The sequence below is a fragment of the Propithecus coquereli genome, unplaced genomic scaffold (genome assembly GCF_000956105.1).
Source record: "Propithecus coquereli isolate 6110/MARCELLA unplaced genomic scaffold, Pcoq_1.0 Scaffold243, whole genome shotgun sequence".
NCBI classification, from domain to species: domain Eukaryota; kingdom Metazoa; phylum Chordata; class Mammalia; order Primates; family Indriidae; genus Propithecus; species Propithecus coquereli.
This window is the reverse complement of record NW_012147986.1, coordinates 1,917,168-1,936,979: the sequence shown is the minus strand read 5'-3', so window position 1 is coordinate 1,936,979 and position 19,812 is coordinate 1,917,168. Positions and strand designations below refer to the sequence as shown.

The window sequence follows — 19,812 nt, the reverse complement described above, 5'->3', positions numbered from 1 at the left end:
GGGTAGAAGGACTGTGGCATTCAGACAACCCGCCCACCCCCACCTGCTCCCTGGCTCTGGATCTGACCCACTGAGCTTTGTCTCTGCAAAGATTCCCTGTGTCTGAGCCCACCGCACCAGGCCCAAGACCCCAGGGTCTTACACTCGCCCTGAGGGCAGCCAGCATGGCAGAGAATGGCCGCTGCTGGTGTGGTGGACCCTGAGGGACCCCTGAGTCCCCATGGAGCTCGATCCACCTGCCCTGTGTCTTCCAGCTCTGCAGCAAGATCTTGGAGAAGACAGCCAACCCTCAGTGGAACCAGAACGTCACGCTGCCTGCCATGGTGAGCCCCACCCTCCCTCCGGCCCACCTGTGGAGGCCCCTGGGGGCTCTGGGCTTTGAGAGGAGCAGGGCATCCTGCCTGCATCTTGGCTTCTGCTTGGAGGACAGGGTGTGGCTGTCTTCAAAAGGACTCTACTCCCAACACACCTCTCTTCCCTCCTCAGTTTCCCTCCATGTGTGAAAAAATGAGAATTCGTGTCATAGACTGGTAAGTCCTGAGCCTGGGAGTCTTTAGAAAGGGCTGTCCTGAGGGGTCCCTGGGAGCCAGAGAAGAAGAGGGTATGGGCAGTTCTCAGGAAGCTTACTCACAGCCCTGTTGGCAGGACGTCTACCCTGAAGGCAGATAGGCGGGGCTGTGGGGGCTGGTAGAGAGGGAAGGCTTCCTGGAGGAGGTGGGGCGGGCAATGGCCTGGCAGGAGGGGTGAGGTTTTGAGAAGTCCATGGCGAGGGCATCCCAGAGAGGAAAGGCTCACAAGCCCGGGCAAGGGGGTGGGAAAGAGCTGAGATTCTGGGAGGATGGGCCACAATGCCCCTCTGGGTTGGGAGGATAAAAGGAAGGATCACCAGGGTGGGGAAGTGGGCCAGGTTGCCTGAGCAGGGGACACCACTGCAGGTGTGCAACAGGTGAGGACAACAGCCCATGGGCATCTTAGAAAAAAAATAGTATCTAACACTTGGATGCCAAACCCCATGCCCAGCAAGCACTTGACGTGCATCAACCCATCTGACCCTCAGCTCAGTTCTATGGCATATTCACAGTTCACAAATGAGGAGGTAGATGGGGAAGATTCAGTGACCTGCCTGAGGTGACAGCTAGAAAGTAGCTGAGGCCAGGCTTAAACCCAAGCCTGCTGCTTCCAAAGCCTGCGCTCTAAGCCACTGGGCCATGCTGCCTGCTGCTATGTTGAGGGGCTCTCTCTCACACGTGAGGGGGTCCACATGTGTGTTCTCAGGGCACCAGCCTTTCCCAAAAGGGAGACTTGTCCTTTCTTTGCCCCCAAAGGTCTTGGCCATGTGGTTCCCCGGAGTGTTCTCCTTTGGTCTCATGCCCATGGCACTCCCGACCAGGAGGATAATGAGAGACCAGGGAAAAACCCCTGGGCCACAGAGCCACTAAGCTGTGTGCCAGTTCCCCAGGCCGAAAGAAAACAGCTTGTGAGAATTAGAGGAGAGGGAGGGAGCAGCCAGGAGGGCCGGTGGGGGAAAGTCTCGAGGGCCGCAACCACGGGTATGTGCCGTGGGGAAGCGGTTTGGAGGAGACATGGGCTTTACTTCCCAGGGTCAGCTCGGAAAGTGTATCTCTTGCGCTGACTGTGGGCAGCTGGCTGTGTGTGTCTCTGCGTGTTTGTGCATGTGGATGCATGTGGGTGTGGGTCCCTGTGTTGTGGATGAGCCTGGCCCACGTCCAGGTGAGCTGTGTCAAAGGCATCGGCATACTGTACAATCCAAACACATGACAGAATCTAGTGGTTGCATCTCTGGTTTGGGTTGAAGTGGCATTTTTATTGTGAGTCTATTTTCAGACTTGCTGTATTTTCCAAAAGCAACCCCAAGCCCCAAAACCCAACTCCTGGCCAGAAAGCATTCTGCTGCTGCAAGTTCCTATCAAGAAGAGTGCTTTCTTCCCAGAAAACGCAGATACAGTTTTTTTTTTTTTTTGAGACAGAGTCTTACTCTGTTGCCCTGGGCTAGAGTGCAGTGGTCCAATCATAGCTCACAGCAGCCTCAAACTCCTGGGCTCGAGTGATCCTCCTGCCTCAGCCTCCCCAGTTGCTAGGACTATAGGCATGTGCACCACCATGCCCGGTTAATTTTTGTATTTTTTGTAGAGATGGGGATCTCGCTCTTGCTCAGGCTGGTCTTGAACTCCTGGCCTCAAGCAATCCTCGCACCTCAGCCTCCCAAAGTGCTAAGATTGCAGGTGTAAGCAACCGTGCCCAGCCTGCAGATACACTTGTGTTATTACCTGAATCCTGGAAATATGATACAGTCCATATGGCTTTTTCTCTGTAACTTAATCTTCCATTCAAATCTCTAAAAATTCTTTTTTCATTAAAAAACAAACAAAACCTCCCCCCAAACCACTCTCCACCTCCTTAACAAACAAAACCTCTCTCTTCCCATTTTCTTTTCCCTCTTTTCCTGGATTCAGATAAGGCCAGAGGTCACAAATCCAATTCCTCTTCAAGTGCTGATCTTTTTCTAGGGATTAGTCATGAAGACAGTTTAAAAATGCCATCGACTGTGGCTTATCATGTTGATATCATTGCAAAATGTTCAGGGAATTTTTACTTTCCAGTTCTTCTTAACATTATTCACCAGGAAAAATGATAAAGATTTGTGCTAACAATTCATTCTCCCTCATGCAGCCCCAGTTCTGATGGAAAACTTCACGATCAAAGCTTAGTTACCCACCTGGGAATTACAAGGAGGAGGGAAGAGAGCACAGAGATCGGGGTATCTCATGGGGTTAGGATTTAAAAGAAGGATAAGATCAGGTGCCCAGGTGTGTCTTTCACAATGGGGCTGGGATGTGTCATCTCTGAAGATGCCTGCAGCCAAGGTACTCACAGCAGGGAGAGGGGCCTCAGGGGGTCTGGGAGGAAGAAGGAAAGTATAGCGCAGAAGCTTCCCGAACCTCCGCCCAGTGTTTCTCAACCTCAGCGCTGTTGACATTTGGGGCTGGAATATTCTTCGTTGTGGGGTCTGTCCTGTGCATCGTAGGATGTTCAGCAACAACCATAGCCTGTACCCACTAGATGCCAGTAGCATCCCCTCCCCACACAGAAAATGTTTTCAGACCTTGCCAAATGTTCCCTGGATCAAAGCTGCTACATTGAGAACCCCAGGTCGAGCCTGCCAAGGAAGGAGCAGGTTGCTGCAATCAAAGCTCTGGTTTCCATGTCAGCATATCTGGCCTCAAACCCCAGCTTTGCCATCTTGGCAAATCACTTCGCCTTTTAAACCTCAGCTTTCTCATCTGAAATGGGGGCTAATTGTATGACAGTACCTACCTGACAGAGCTGATGTGAGGATTAAATGAGTTAAGTCACTCAATGGTTTTAGCACAGTGCTCGGCTCTTTGTAGGTGCTTAATACATTTAGCCATTACTATTATTATTTTCAAGGTGGCAGGTGTGGGGTTCAGAGGGAGGGTCTGCACAGGACGTTGTTGGCTAAAGGCAGTCTCCTTGAACTCTCCCTGAGCATCGTCCCCTACACTGGCTGGGGAGGAGAGAAGCCTCCTCCTGGGAGGCAGGACAGGTCCCATGTGGTGTGTGCCATGGGACAGGCACCGGGCCAGGAGTCAGCACACCAGGGCTTCTGTCTGGGCTTTGCCCCGCCCTCCTGGGCTGACCTTGGGCAAGTACCTTCATGGCTCCCAGCCTCAGTTTCCTCATTGGTGCAATGGAGACAGCAATAAAAGTACTTGTTTCTCAAGGCTGTTGTGAGGCTCCTGAGAGATAAAGGTTAAATGTGCTTTGACACATACAAAGTCAGGTAGAAAAAGGAATCGTGCATTAGCATTGGCTACTTCAAGACTGTGGCCTTGGAGAATAGTTTCTTCCTGATCACCTGGTTTTCTCCTTGATCTGGATATTTCTTTAGCTCCCTGGAGCCTCCTCAGCTCTCCATGGGTCTGGGAATCTGGCTCCCTGAGGAGTCTCCTGCTCCCTGGCCCTGCCTCCCTACCTCTGGCCTCCTCCCTGGCAGCCTGCAGGTGTGTCTGCATAGTTCCAGGTGTGCCTGCAGAGATCCAGGTGTGCCTGCATAGTTCCAGGTGTGCCTATAGAGACCCAGGGTGGAGGCCCAGGGTTGGTTGGCTGATGGGGTGCTGATGGTTGGTGGGATGGACTAGTTCCCTCTAGGGGTGTCTGGAGCGAGCTTTCTGTGCAGTCTCTTCTTCCCCGAGGTTGTCAGGCATCAGTAACATACCAAAGTGAGGACTGGAACTCCCCTATGATGGGTAACCGAGGCCATGTCCTTCCTGGGTGGGCTGTGGCCTGCGTCCCCCTCTGTGTTCAGGCCCTCTCTGCTCCCTTGCTCTAGGGATCGCCTCACTCACAATGACATCGTGGCCACCACCTACCTGAGTATGTCGAAAATCTCCGCTCCTGGAGGAGAAATAGAAGGTAAGTTCCACCTGTGTTCCACCCTCTGGCCTCTGTGCTCTCCCCGTCCCGTCTCTACCTGGCTTACACCTCTGGTTTTGGGAGTTTGCAGAAAAGGGACGATTATAAGGCCTTTTTGCCCATTTTCCACAGAGAAGGGCTCAGCCAGTGAGAGAGATGGCTTGCAGACATTTAGGCTTCTCCGCACGTGGGTGGCGGGAGGCACCAATGACTGGTACGGGGAAGACAATTCGCTCTTGCAGATAACACATTGGCTGGCAGAGGCTGTGCCAGCCACCAGGTTCTACACTGGCCAACTGAGCTCTAGCAGTTTCAAAGCTATTGAAATGGCTTTCATTGGTCTATTAAAAAGTAATCCATTATCATTTATAATAAATTATAAATAAAATTTTAAATAAAGAGGTAATCTGAAAGAAGAATATAAAATTTACTCATAAGCCGACCCCTTCAGACAAGAGCTATTAGCATTCTGGGAACTTTTCTGTCTGTCTGTCTGTATATATACATGTACTTGTATATATATGTGTGCACACACATCCTTGGAAATATATATATATACACACACACATTAAAAACAAATTGTTTTGAAAATTGTTTTTGTGTCACTTGGTAATACAACATAAATGTCTTTTCATGCTATTAAATGTTCTTCTACAACACAATTTTAAATGAATACACATATTCCATTGTGTGTATATACTATTAGTATAATCCACATTAATGGATTATATTAATCCATTAGTAAACGTTGAATATTTAGGAATTTTCTGATTGTTCTACATTTTAAACAACTAACTTTGTAATGAATATTTTTGTAGCTGAATCTTTATACAATTCATGAGTTTTCTTTTGGATAAATACCTGAATGTTGAATTGCTGTGTTAAAGAATTTCAACGTTTTTAAGGCTTTTAGTATAATCAAAATTGCCCTTCAAAAAAGCTGAACTTGCCTTTGGACTCTAGGATGAAAAAAAAAAAAGGAAAACAAAGAAAAAAAGGGCTGGACTACATATTTATACTCTAATCAATCTCATAAGCTTATTTTGCTGCACCCACACCAACACAGGGTAAAAGAATAATATTAAAAAAGAACTTTGTTAATTTGATAGGTGAAAATGGTTATTTCATTGTTGCCTTAATTTTCATTTCATTGATAGCTGGTGAAGTTGATCAATGTACATTTTAAATATTTTAATAAATATTTTATATTTATAAATAATATATGTTTGTATAATTATATTTATTGTTATAAATCCCCTGTTTATGTTCTTGGTCCTTATTTCTGACGGTAAGTTTGTCTTTTTCTCATTGTTTTGTAAGCATTCTGTATATATATGGATATTAATTTTTTCCTTGTCATATATGTGGCAAATAATTCTTGTGACTTTTATTTTCCAATTAATAGTTTTTGACCTATAGAAATTTAAAATTTTTATGTAGCTAAATCTGTTAATCTTTTCCTTAGTGAATAAGGCAGGGATAGAGCATTACTTTTTTCAAATTTGTTCTTTGTTGATACCAACACTGTATTTTGAATAATCTTTTCCCTATATCTTGAAATACCAACATTATCACCAACTAAATTCCTAAATGTGTTCTTGTGCCTGTTTTTTGACTTTTTGTTATCATCCATTGGTATGTCTGCTTATAATTTCTTTGGGTTTGGAATCTGGGTTATGCTGGGTCTGTAGAATTAAGTGTAAAGATTTAAAGTCTTCTCTAACATCTGGAACAGTTTATATAACATAAGAATATAGTCTTTTGAGGGTTTGAAATAATTCACCCATAAAACCATGTGGGCTATGTGCCCTTTTTGAGTGGGTATACTAATAGCTCTTTAAAAATTTTTCAATTTCTCCTGTGATCATTGTTATTTTTAGTTTGTTACTTTTACTCTAGTCAATTTCGATAATTTATATTTTCCTAGAAAAGCATCCATTACATTGAGGTCTAATTTATTTACACAGTGTTGTGCAGAGCAAACTTTTATAATTTAAACAATTCTCTCTACCTGTGGTGTTTTCCTTTTTCTAATTTCTAATACTATGTGTTTGAATTGTCCTTCTTTTTTTCTTGATTAGTCTTGTTAGAAGTTTATTTTTAATCTTTATTGGATTTTTCATCTTTGTACTCTCTTCTTTAACTCTCTTTAGTTTTGTTTCTTTTTTTAACTTTCTAATTACCTTCCTGTGTTTATTTTCAAATTTTTAATTTACATAATGAAAGTATGGTTTCTGCCCTATATATCATGCTTAAACCTTGAGGTTCAGCAAACCCTAAGATTGTATTTAACTCTATTTTTAAATTTTTATTTTTCACATTTAAATATTTAACCTATTTTGAATTTATTTTGGTGCATTTTTTGAAATCAGTCTGATTTGATGCCTTTGAGTTCATTTTTTTTCTGACTAGATACTGCTTTTAGGAATTTATTGCTTTTCTTGCAGTTTAGGAAATTACTTTGATCTCTCTAGGTGCATGACTCATTGTTGAATTTTGTCTGAGACATGGTAAATTTTTAAATCTAAGTTGAGGAATTTTTTTATTTTTAAATTCTGACACAATGCTGTGGACAGCTGAAGGCAGGGTGGGGTAGTGGTGAGAGCTGCGCTCTGGAACGAGCCAGCTTGGGTTCAGATTCTGTTGGCTCTGCCTCTTCGTAACCCAGTGAGTCGCTCCAGTCTCATTTCCATAAAATGGGGCTCTTACAAATCCTAACCTCGTAAGATTGTTGTAAGCATCCAGTGAGATTATAAATGTGAGGTTTTTATAGTGTCTGGTTCACAATAAACTCTAATGTTTGATGTTTATTATCATTATTGTTGACTTTCTGCATCACTAATCTGATTTTTTTCTGTACCAATTCTGCTTTTCATTGCTTCCCACATGGCATTTTTAGTTTCTTGTCAAGCCTTCTTTTCCCTCTATTGCTTTTTTTCTATTTTCCTTTTCTTCTTTGCTCCTTGTCTATTTTCTCCCAGAAGTTTTGCTTATGTTCTGCAGAGGCTGTGTCTTCTTGCCCTCCATTGAGGTTTCCAAATAATTTCCTGAAAAATTCAGATGAACAGTCTTTCCGAATGTTACCGATGTGGTTTCCCTATCCTGGTTGGCACTTGGTTCTGTCCCCCACCCTCCGTATTCACTCTCCAAGATCTGTCCTGTGTCGATGCCTTTCCGCAGGCAGGATGCACAGGGTCTCCGTCTGTCCTCAGATCTTTAGCTCAGACTCTGCCCAGGGCTCTTGAAGTCACTATCTTCTCTAATCCCTTTTTCTAGGTTTTCTGAAACATTTTAAGAAAAAGTTCTCATTATAGAAAATTTCAAACACGTACAAAAGTAGAGGATGGTACAGTGAACTTCCAGGCACCCTCACGGAGCAGCACCATCTGGCTGCTCTCTGCCATTCTGATTTCCTATTGACACTTTGCTGGCGGAATACACAAAACGGCCTTCCTGAAGGCACTGCTATCTGGCTCCTCTGGCCCCAGCCCTCTCCCCTCCTAACCTTGGGAACGAGCTGTCCTAGGACACAGTCGCCTTCACTGCTTGCTGTTCAGACAGTTTTGAAGGTCTGTCTTGCACATACAGGTAGAAAGATTCGAGGTGGGGGTGGTGCAGAGGGTGTTCTGGCTGCCTCACAGCTCAGTGCTCTTCCTATGGAAGGAATCTCTTCTCCAGTTTTCTGACTGGTGCTGTCCCTGTCTCTGAATCCAGGGACAGACACTGGTAGAGGCACAATGTGACATTTCTGTTTTCTAACAGTCGCTGTTTCACGAGGCTACATCCATGTCCGCCATCAGGAGAGTTCAGATCTTCCCTTTCTCCTGCCACAGCCTTCGTTTCTGGGTGATGTTAGCCTTCATCTTTCTCTGTCACAAATATTTTAATGGAAGATGAGGAAGATGTTTATGTGGCCACTAGATGGCGCTCGGGTCATGGGCAACGCAGTGTGCTTCAGGGAGGCGTTTGAAGGTGGGACCACCTTCTCTCAAAGATTGTTCTGGAAATGAGAATCTTCTTGTAACTAGCTAACCGGTTTTGAATATGCAGTTAAATAGCTTGACCTGTGTGACAATAAAAGAGTTAGAAGTATTGACCCAACGGGAGCTACTCTTTATAATCGCTCAGATTCTCTGATGTCCTTTCTCGCAGAGGTGGGACCCTCTCTGTGGCCCTGAAGTTAGCACTTGCCTTGCTCCTGCCAAGCCTTGAACTTGTCGCCCTCAAAACGTGGCACTCCGACATTCCTCTCATCTCTTTTATGCCTTCTTCTCCACGTTGCGGGGTTCTACCACATCTGGGTGATGCACACACTTTGTTTCCTCAGCCTCTCGGAGCCCAGACGAAACTGAACTGTAAAAATGAGTTCTTTCTTTGCATTCCCTGGCCGCGGGGTTCACCCGATTGTTCAGTCCAACTATGAGCTTTTGTTTTTGTGTTTTTGTTTTTGTTTCCAGTGAGGACAAGACCTAACACTAACCTCTTAAACACTTCTGCCCACAAGTTTGCCTGGGCACACTGAAGTATTCCTTGGACCCTGTGCTCCAAAGTATTAAGTAAAAATTTTGTTTTTTAAAAAAGAGCACTTGCCTTAGAAACTGCAGGTCTTTCAAAGGGTAACAGGCACAGAAGACCTGTGAAACCCGCACAGATTCTTTGATAACTTTGTATATAGGAAATTCGTGTGACATAAACAGCACTTGTATCCTGCAGTTTTTTCCACAGCTCAGAAATCCAAAGTTAGTTTCTTTTTGTCTTTGGAATGTAGATGATGCTCATTTCCCAGCAGTGCTCGGTTTCTCCTCCTGCCTGGCGCGGGCTGGTGTCAGGCAGCCAGCCGCCATGGGCTTGGGGGTGTGCCGAGAGGCAGGGGGAGCTGGCGGGGCTGGCCGCAGGTGGTGGCCTCAGCTTCTCCAGGAGACACGTATGTGCCGGGGCCTGTCTGCAGGGCTGTGACTTGTGGCTCACTGGGCTGGGAGCTCTAATTGCCTTCACCTTCCCCCAGGTGAGGGAGTTGGCCTTTGTTGCTCAGGCCACAAAACTGGACTATTCATCTGTGTTTTGGGGCTTCCACAGCTTGGGTTCCCTGGGCTTAGGGAAAACACACCAAAACAGTTGTGTTTTGGCAGAAGGGTGATGAGGAATAAATAGGGGCTTTGTCTTGGGTTGCTTTACTGGTCACTCCGCCCTTGACTTTATGAGCTGTCTGCAGACACAGGGGAGAGAAGCTGGGTGGGCCTCAGCACCCACCAACCTGTGACCCCCACGTTAGGAATCATTGGCCGAAGAGGTGAGCAGGGCCATATCTTATTACATGCTCCAAGTGCCTAGTACAGTGCCTGGTTAGGTTTGTTGCATGGACAAATGAATGAATGAATGGGTGAATTAGTGAAAAGGTGTGGCCGGGAAACAGGCTACTCCACAGCCACCCGCTTGGTTCTCCTAGCCACCACCGGCATGTGTTGGTCAAATGGCTGGTGAGATCAGGGGGGTATCTGTGTCTGGGCTGGCCACTGGGCTGCAGCCAGGATTCAAAATCCATCTGGGTGGGAAGCGGAGTTTGCCTCTGCAAGAAGCACGTGGGGGTCGGAACTATGACCTTGGCCTCATTAGCCCGAGATAACAGGCCGGGCCTGTTAGTAATCATTTGGAAGGAGTTTAAAATGGAATCTGCTTCCTTCCGGTGGTCCCTGGCCACTGCTCTCCTTGGGGCAGCAGCTGCGCCTGTGTCGTCCTCTCGCCGTGCAGAAAGCTCCTCATGGCCAGGGGCCTGGCTGTCCCACTGACGAAGACCCATTCCTGTGGATATGAGGATGGCCGTGAACTATGAGTTCTGCAGCCCTGACTTTGCTAGCCGGCGTTCGTAGCTGAGGCCTGGCTGTGGAGAGCTGAGGGGCTGGGCCTGGCCCTCCTTGCTACCTCTGCCCTGTCCTCATCTCCAGATGGCCACAATTCCTCCCTGCTTCACTCTTCTCGCTGCTCATTCTTCCTTCATATCATTTCCCTCAACTCTTGGCTTCCAACTACAGTCATGGAACTAAGGCAGGATAGTAACAGGCATTTTTTTTTGGAGGAAAGCAACAGCTTAAGGTGAACAATGAATGAAAATAATCAGCAAGTTCACCAACCACGTCCCTGGGCTTGGTCAAAACCTTGGACTTGGCTACACTTGGCTGGTCTGAGGAGGAGTAAGGGAAGGTCAGATTTTGAGAAGAGGCAGAAATCAGAGAGGACAGTGGAGGGAGACTGACGGGTGTCCACTCACTTGGGGGCATCTCGTACCTGCCTAGAAGTGAGGGACCGATTCCGAGAACCCAGAATTGTGCCAGAGGATCTCCTTCCTTGCTTCTCTTATCTCTAGACACCCCTTACTAACATTTAGGGGCACAGCCAAGTGCGCAGAGCCTTTAGCGAGTGGGCAGCGCCTGGCGCTGTGTTTCCCGGGGAGCGGTATGTGCCAGAAGCCATATGCCAGCGCCTGCTGTTGTGAAAATGCAACACGGTGCCTTCAGCGGCAATACTGGACATGGCCGCTAGGTGGAGATGTTGTGCCTTGAAATGCCCCAGCTCAGGCGCTTGGTCCAGGGCGCCAACCTGCCTGCTGGGGTTGGAGCGCGGGTGTGTCTGCTGCCCAGCTCGGGCCCTTTCGTGTTTCCTCCACACTTCCTTTGTGTCTGCACTTTGTTTCCCTCACTTATTTGGCTATAATATGGAAAAGCACATTTTCTTTTCTGTGTTATTTCTTGAATGTATTGATTCAAGTTTGGGGCCCAGTTTTCAATTGGCAAACGGAGCACCCAGACGCATAGGCAGATCAGGTGGGGTGGCCTTGGGGGCTCCCGTGGTGCTGGGGGCTGGGGATGATTTAGTTTGTGATAAATTTTCAGCTGGGCTGGGGGGTGGGTTTCAGCTGGGCTGGGCTCGGGCACTGCTGTTTCCCGCACGGGAGCTGTCTTTCCGTCTGTCTGCCAACTCTCCATCCACCGCCGTGCGCGTAACCCAGCCACGCCTCTCCTAACCGCTTTTCCATCTCTTTACGCTTCAGAGGAGCCTGCAGGTGTGGTCAAGCCTCCGCAAGCCACAGACCGTACGTTGCTGTCACCTCGGGGGGATGACCAGGGGAGCGGGGCCTTGGGGTTTTTGCTGGAGGGGAGAGGGCGTTGGAGGAGAGGAAGTTTTTGATTTCCTGAGGTGGGACGGAGAGTCGCCCATGGTCCCTGAGCTTGCCTTTGGCTGTTACCTCTTAACCTCAGTTGGATGTGAAATCATTTGGAACACTTGAAGGGCACTGTCCTCCCACCTGTCCAAACCCTTCCTGAGCCTGCTAGGCTTGGGCTCACGCTCAGAGGAGACCACTCTGCCTGGCAGTGAGGGGCTGGGGCAGGCATGGGGTCCACAGTGGGGCAGGGGGAGTGTGAGGTGCCTCGGGGGCCGGGAGGAGGCCGGAGGAGTTAAAAATGCTTGAAGATGAAATTCCCAAGGTAAATCATAATCGAGATGATTAATACAAATAATGACTAATGCTCATGTTAGTTCCATCCACCTGGGCCTCCCATCTCTGTCCCCAAAGCCAGAGCCTTGTCTGTGCTGGAGTCTGGAAGAGGGAAAGTGTTGAAGGATGCAGGGTGGCCTCTGGCTGATTTGGGGGCTCCAGCCTTCTGGTTCCCCCCAATCCCGTCCCTGCCCCTCCCTCATCCCTGGGATCTCAGCAGGGTTGGGGACTCAATGCACGGCCTCAGGTCTGGCTGAAGCACGTCTTTACCGAGGCCATGTATTTTGTGCCTACCTTGGCCCATCCTTGTGTGGACAGGGTCATCCCAGATGGTTCCTGTTCCCAGCCCTACGTCCTGCCTTTGGCATTCTGGAGACGTCCCCTTCCCCCTTCCTTGGAAAAGGATACCCCAGTTTTTCAGGGTTCTTAGGGTATGGCCAGTAAATTCCCATCCCGGGAAACCCAGCAGTGAGCTGGAAAATGATACTAACAAAAGAAAGCCCCCCAAAGGATGAAACTGATGTGGAGAAAAGATTTTCCCTCTTCATTAGTGTCATTCTCTCTCTAACTCTCCTCTGACCTGCTCCACTGAAAAACTGTTCTTTGCACAATGTGTGTGGGAGGGAGGAGATTCTGGGAGGAGGCAAGGCCATGAGGACATGGGGCATAGGCCTGGGGGCTGCACTGCAGGGGAGGGACATCTCTCTGGGGCCCTCCCTGGCCCCCCCAAGATGGCTTCTCTGATTACCACGCTTGGGGACCTCCTTGGTGCTCTAAGCTGGCTGGAGGGCCTGAGGTACAGCGGACGTGCTGGACAGAGAGGGATGCAGGGCTGGGGGCAGTGGAGGGCCCTGAGCCCCAAGTCAGCTTGCTGGCTGAGTGCAGGAGCTTTGAGGACATACCATTTGGGGCTGCCACCTTATAGTCACATATTCCTCCATTTCCTCATCTATAAAATAGGAGTAATTAAAATAATGAAAATACATCTCAGTGTAGTAGTGAGGATTAAAGGGACTTGTGGGAGATAATGAGAGCTATCATTAGTGTCATCGTTCTTTACACGTTTCCAGGGGCTGTGTCCGGTGCATGTGGGGGGATCTGAGGTCAGGGATGGGCTCAAGTCTGAAGGTGGCTGGGTTGAGCACTGGAACGCCCCACTGGGCCAGCATCTCTGATCCCCACTTGTGTCTCCCAGTGGACGACCATCTGGGCTTCCTCCCCACTTTTGGGCCCTGCTACGTCAACCTCTATGGCAGCCCCAGGGAGTTCACTGGCTTCCCGGACCCCTACGCAGAGCTCAACACGGGCAAGGTGAGCCAGCCGGAGCCCTGGCCAGGGTGGGGTGTCAGACCCCCGACTGCTCAGGTGCCAGGCCTGCATGTGGGGTCCTCCAGCCTGGCCTGAGCAGCGTCTGGGCCTGGCCTGGACTCTGAGGGCCTGATGAGGCCTGAGCGGGCCCAGGGCTAGGCAGCCACCCCCTCAGAGAACCCTCTTGTCCCTTGACTCTGCCTCACGGCCAGTCTGATCCTTTCATTTTCCTGGTCCCTGAGGCGCCCAGGCCCCATCTCTCTCAGGTCTTACCTCCCCTCAGGCTGGCTGGGGGTTTGGCATGTCTCTCTGAGTGTTTTCCTTACCTGTAGAGGGATGCGTTGGCTTAGGGACCTGTTGGGTTCCTGGAAGATGAGCTACCTTGGGGCCAGATTGTGCTCCTTTTCTCCCCTTCCTCCCCTCCGGTCCCCCTGCTCCTGGTGACCCAACCTCCCTCACTCGCAGGGGGAAGGCGTGGCCTACCGAGGCCGGCTCCTGCTCTCCCTGGAGACCAAGCTGGTGGAGCACACTGAGCAGAAGGTGGAGGACCTCCCTGCTGACGACATCCTCCGGGTGGAGGTGAGGTGTGCTGCTCAGGGCGGGAGATGGGTCCTTGTCTGGGGGCTGGGAGGGGTGGCCAAGCAGAGACTGGCTTCGAGGTGTCACTGTGGATGGAGCTCTGCCCCACACTTATTGTGCCTTTACCTCTCTGGGCCTCAGCATCTCAGCTGTGAAGTGGGAATAATCCAACACCTCCCCTTCCTCCCTGGAGGAGTGTTCAGGGGCTCAAATAAGATAAATGGAAGTATTTGAAAAGTCTAGAGCTTGATGCAAAATGAGACGTTATTTTATAATACTAATGTAAGAATAGCTAGCTATGAAGTCAATTAAGCAGTTACCATGCTCCTGATGTCACTGAATCCTCCCAGTACCCAAGGTGGTGGCTGCTGTCACCACCTCCACTGTACAGGTGAAGAGACTGAGGCTTAGATATATCGGAACAGAGAATGGTGGAGCGGGGCCTTGTGTCCAGAAGGCAGCTGTGTGGAGCCCGCACGGATGTTTGAGCTTTTAGATACCGTGGTCAGATGGCTCTGGCTGGAATCCTGGCTCTACCACTCAGCAGTTGCATCAGTTTCCTCACCTGAAAAACGGGGGTAATAGTTATACTTACCCCATAAGATTGTTGTGAGAACTAAGTGAATTAATTCACATATGCAGAAAGCATGTAATGTGTTAGCTGTTACCACTATTTACTTTCTACCTAAAACCCAATGGTCTGACCCTTCTTCTCTGTGCCTTCCATGAAAGGAGTTATAAAATCATCGTGGTTCTAACCAAGAAATGGGATTGAATGCCTACCCTGTCCTCAGCCCTGTGCCCAGTGCCCAGGGGGGCAGTGAGGTCCGTTCATCCGAGGCACGTGGCAGAGGCAGCCTGTGTGTGCTGCGGAGCTGGCTGGTGGTGTGGGCTGGGAGCTCTGGACAGGGGCGTGGTGGTTTGGGGCTTTCAGCCCCTCTGACTGGCATATAAGGCCTGGGTTGCCCCAAGGGGCACCGGGGAGACCGTGCTGTGCTGATGGGATGGTGCCATGGCTGCCGGTTTGGAGGAAGAGGAGATCTTATTAGGGAAACATGGCCAAACACTCAAAGTCCTGGAGTAAGTGTGTTTGGTTAGTAACCAAATCTGGATGCTGTTTCTTTGTCGGACTATTCGCCACACATCAGTGCAGCCGGGAGTTACTGGGTGCCAGTTATGGCCAGGCCTGCCAGACATGTGCCTCCCCACCCCAGTGTCTTTCTTGGCTCCTCCTGTGACCCTCTGGCCCCTCTCTGCCCTCAGAAGTTCCTGCGGAGGCGCAAGTACTCCCTCTTCGCTGCCTTCTACTCGGCCTCCATGCTGCAGGATGTGGACGACGCCATCCAGTTCGAGGTCAGCATCGGGAACTACGGGAACAAGTTTGACACGACCTGCCTGCCACTGGCCTCCACCACCCAGTACAGCCGGGCGGTCTTTGATGGTGAGAGCAGAGGCCAAGTTCCTGCAAGGGACCCGGACCGCAGAGCAGGGGCTGAACCCTAAAGCCTGCTTCCCGTGGAAGGCTGTCGGAGGCCAGCTCCAGGGACTCGGCCCTGGAAAACCTGCTTGGGGTACCCCTGCTGTCCTCAGGCGAGATCTGAGCCCACAGATTGGGCTCCTGAAACTGACAGTGACCGGCACGGACCCTGATCCATCTCAATCAGTACGCGGAGTCCGCCAAGCCTGGTTCAGAGATTTGGGGAAGTGTGGGCTTGGATTTCCCAGAGTCGTTCTAATAACCCCTCTGTTTCCATGTGCTAAGGAGCCCTAATGAGAGTGGCAGCTGTGTATTCCATACACAAAGGGAGCTAGGGCACCTTGTTTGGGGAATCAGGGTCATACCTGGGGAATCCGGCCATACTGCCTGTATCCAAGGGAGTTCTTGGATGGGGAGGGTGGGTGGGTGCCTGTTTCCATCCCACCCACGGGCCCCTCCCAGCGGTGCCAGTCCTAGCCCTGGAGTGCCCAGAGGCCTGACCTCCACAGCGCCCATCCCACCCACCCCTCTGCTCCTGGCACATGCTCAGGACCTCCTCTCCCTTCCAGGGTGCCACTATTACTACCTGCCCTGGGGTAACGTGAAGCCTGTGGTGGTGTTGTCGTCCTACTGGGAGGACATCAGCCATAGAATCGAGACTCAGAACCAGCTGCTCAGGATCGCTGACCAGCTGGTAAGTGGAAACCTGCCCCAAAGCTGCAGACGCCCTGTGCACGCACCCCTACCCCTGCCACGTGGGCGTGTTCAGACCCCCCCACGGTGCACACACTGATACGTGACTGTTCCCTGTCCCCCCTTCATGGGCTGGTGTCCTTTGTGTCCTGACGATGCCAGGCTTGCGGACCTGTCCTGCAGACTGGGAAGAGAGGGGAGGGGAGGAGCACAATGCCGGGGAAGCCCAGTCTGATGCAGGAGGCAACATGGAGAACGGGAGCAGAGAGCAACCCCGCTGTGAGCAGCAGGACGCAGCCTTGCACTCTCTCTCTCTCTCTCACTCATTCAGCAGATGCCTTCTTACTCTTACCACATCAAGGGCTTATGCTAGATAGAAACTTCTAGCTAGAAGCTTGAAGGGAACGTGGAGCTGTGCTGCCTCCAGAGAGTGGGTTTAGCAAAGGAGAGCAGGCCCCAGCCGCGCCTCTCATGCGTGGCTTTCCAAACCCAGATACAGGTGACACTCCAGGGTCGAGGGAGAAGTGGCTCAGAGGAGGGAGGAAGCCACAGAGCATCGGGAGGGCATCACAGGGCAGCCAGGGGGCTGCGTCCCGTGTGGGGAGATGGAGGTGGGAGCCCAGCCAGGCTGCCATTGCAGGGGTCCCGGGCAGGGAGACGAAGCCGTGGGAAGGAGATGACTTTGGGGGGGTAATTGCAGGACTTGAGCTACAAGGCTTTGGTGGCCCATTGGATTTAGGGCGGAGGAAGGGGAATTCGGAAGTTGGGGAGAAGAGCAGAGTACACAAGGTCAGGCCGTGAGTTCTGTCGGAGATGACGAGGGGCCTTTCCGGGGAGTTTCGTGCTCATGCGGGGAGCTGCGGGCCTGGTGCTCAGCCAGAGTGGAGGAGAATTGCGAGTGGGCCGAGTTGTCAAGGCTAAGGGAGGTGAGATGGCCAGGTGGGAAGCCGACAGTCCTGGTGGGGCTGCGGCATTTCTGTAGCACGGATGGGCGAGACTCGCCCGCCCACGAGGAGCGTGGCTGGGAGCATGGAGGAGGCAGGTGCGGGCCACACCGATGGAGCACGTGGGGAGCAGTGGGTCGAGGGGAGGGGGAGGATTGGGGTCTGGGCCAGTGGGGGGTATGGTGGCCTGTGCCTCCCCTGAGACTGGCAGCTCTAGGGAAGGGAGGACACCAGCAAACAGTGAGATGGGGAGAATGTGGAGCTGACGCTGCACAGGTCCAAAGTCTGTCTTCTAAACCAATCACTGTCTCACAGCAAGACTCCAGACTCCAGGAGAGCAGGGACTGTGTCCCTAGATTGGTAGTCCAAGTGCAGAGCACGAGTCACATGCTCAGGAAGGCAGACGGGTGGGGAGGAGTGCATTGGGACCAAGGGACGGTCCTCCCAGCTCAAGGCTGAGGCCCATGGAGAAGGGAGGAAAAGAGCTCAGTGAGACCAGATGCAGCCCAGGGGGCGACCAGGCCATGGAAGTTGGGAGAAAGTGCTCCCTGTGATTAGAGGTGACTGGCCTGCTCCTGGAGGAGGGCAGACTTGCTCTGAGCTTAGTTGCGCAGTAAAATCTGGAAAGGAGAGAGGTTTCCAGGCAGGAAACCAGAGCAGGCTCAGAGAAGGCCACTTACTATGGGAAGCCAGATCCGGCTTGAAGGTGTCAGGCGAGGAGTAGGGAGCAGTCCAGGTCTGTTGCAGTCCGTAGATAGCACCTGAGCTCCTCGTGACCATGAGTGAGGGCGGAGCTCCAGGCGTGGGAACTGGGCTGTGTTTGGAAGGTTCTTGAGCCAGGACAGACCCTGGCTTGCTGGGTGTGGGCTCTGCCTTCTTAGCTGTGGCGCTCTCTCCTTGCTGGCTGAGGGCCTGCGCTGCAGTGACGGGCCCTGGGGTGAGCCTGCGTGCACCTTCACCCCCTGGTGACGCCTGACCCTTGCCTACCTGTTCCACAGGAAGCTGGCCTGGAGCAGGTCCACCTGGCCCTGAAGGCACAGTGCCCCACGGAGGACGTGGACTCCCTGGTGGCTCAGCTGATGGATGAGCTCATTGCAGACTGCAGGTAGGGGGCCTGGCGCCCCGGTGCCCTCCTCTCCTGGCTCAACGCGGCTGTTTCCTGGGGAGTGTTCGTGTGTGGCGGTGAGCAACGGCACGTCTCCCCAGCCACGCTTGGCCAGCAGTCCAGCCTGTGCTGAGTCCAAAGGTGGTGGAGCCAGCGCGGGAGTTGAAAAGGTGACATTGAGAGCAGGTCATAAATCTCCCTGCAGCAGCGGCAGCTGTGGGCCGTGCTCACCTGAATGGGGAGCATTGTGTCTCTGACCCCCGCCCTCTTATTTTCCTGATGGAATCTCCAGGAGAAGCTGGGGGGGGGGTGTGCCGGCGCCCCTCCTACCCCCAAGGCCATGTCGGGGACCACATTAGTGTTTAGCCTGCTATTGATACGCTGATTGTCAACTTCAGGAAAAGGGGGTCTGGGGGTGTTGGAGGACTGGGTGGAGGCCCAGCAGAGGGGCACATCTCACCAACTCCTCTGTTGGGGGACTCTGGGGAGCCACCCACGGGCTTGGACTCTTGGTCTCCTCAACTTCAACCTGGCTTGAAGAATAACTACAATATCTAATAAACAAAGTGCCTGGCCCTTAGGAAGCTTTTAATAAACAGTAGCTATAATTATTGTAAAGAAGAAGAAATGTTAGGAGACTTAGGTACTAGTCCTTTTAACTGGCTTTGTGACTTTGGGCAGCTTTACTTCTTTGGACCTCGGTTTTCTCAGCTGTTAAATGGACTTAATAACAAATAGTTGCCGTTCTACTCTCTATTTGGTTAATATATGCAAATGTGTGAATATATGCAAATGTATTCTATGCTCCCTCTACATGTCCTCACCCCACCCTCATCCTGGCTGTGGAGCCCTAATGAACGCATCTGAGAAATGCCTTCATGCTGACAAACTGGTGCCCTTCCGGTCCTTGGCACCCACTTAGGAAGTGCATCTTTATCAAAATGTTACCCCAAATAAATCTCCCTTCCCCATTCTGCAATCCTTTCTGAAGCCTGGCTGGCTCAGTGCCTGGCGCCCAGAGCATACTGACAAGGAGACGACTTCAGCCCTCTAGGGCTTGGCAGATGCAAAAATGAGCAAATGAAGTAAAGTGCATTGAGGAGTTAGAGGCATGGGCTTTAGGAGCTCAGAGCAGGCAAATCTAACCCAGGGAAGCTTCCTGGAGGAGAGGATGCCTGACGCAAGTTTTGAATGAGGAGTAGGGGCCCTTGGAGAGGGGACTGCCCAGGCCAAGGCACAGAAGCCTGAAATGCCTTCGGCCCCAGGAGGCGGGGTGGCAGGGAGAAGCTGGTGCCCAACTGAGGCAGGCCTGTGGGGCTCTGCTGAGGGGAGCTCAGCCCTGGGGCAAGGCCACGGGGCACGGTGGCTTCCGAGGTTGGGATGCTCACTCTGGCTACAATGTGAGGGACAGACTGATGCTGGTGACAGGCCAGTGCTGGGCCTAGGTGAGTGGAGACTGGACATATGGCCACTCAGGAGAGTTGTGACAAAGGTGTAACTAAGGCAGTGACACAGGGAGGGGTGGGACCTGAGGGAATTAGAGGTCCAATGGACAATTCAGGAGGTATTATGATGACAACGATCTTTTGTGCCAGGCACTCTTCTAAAATTTTACATGTATTAACCATAAAATCTTATGACATAGAAAGTAGAATGGCTCCCATTTCACAGATGAGGAAACTGAGGCACAGAGTTGTTGATTAACTTGTTCAGATTCACACACCTAGTAAGTGGTAGAACCCCCTTGCTGTTCTGCTCC

At 51.0% G+C, this 19,812-nt stretch overlaps 1 protein-coding gene across 18 annotated transcripts in view; it reads left to right on the top strand.

The window, feature by feature from the left end:
- Positions 1–19,812, top strand: part of DYSF (dysferlin) — a 205,562-nt gene that overhangs the window by 69,486 nt on the left and 116,264 nt on the right. For 12 of the 18 annotated variants that reach the window (XM_012646473.1, XM_012646484.1, XM_012646482.1 and 9 more), the window contains 8 exons: positions 255–323; positions 487–530; positions 4,373–4,455; positions 13,143–13,258; positions 13,721–13,834; positions 15,098–15,275; positions 15,881–16,005; positions 17,947–18,053. In XM_012646473.1, coding sequence (XP_012501927.1) covers positions 255–323; positions 487–530; positions 4,373–4,455; positions 13,143–13,258; positions 13,721–13,834; positions 15,098–15,275; positions 15,881–16,005; positions 17,947–18,053 — 836 coding nt within the window. Of the gene's footprint in view, positions 1–254; positions 324–486; positions 531–4,372; positions 4,456–11,500; positions 11,543–13,142; positions 13,259–13,720; positions 13,835–15,097; positions 15,276–15,880; positions 16,006–17,946; positions 18,054–19,812 lie in introns of all 18 variants that reach the window. The other 6 variants (XM_012646490.1, XM_012646488.1, XM_012646486.1 and 3 more) reach the window with 1 other exon arrangement.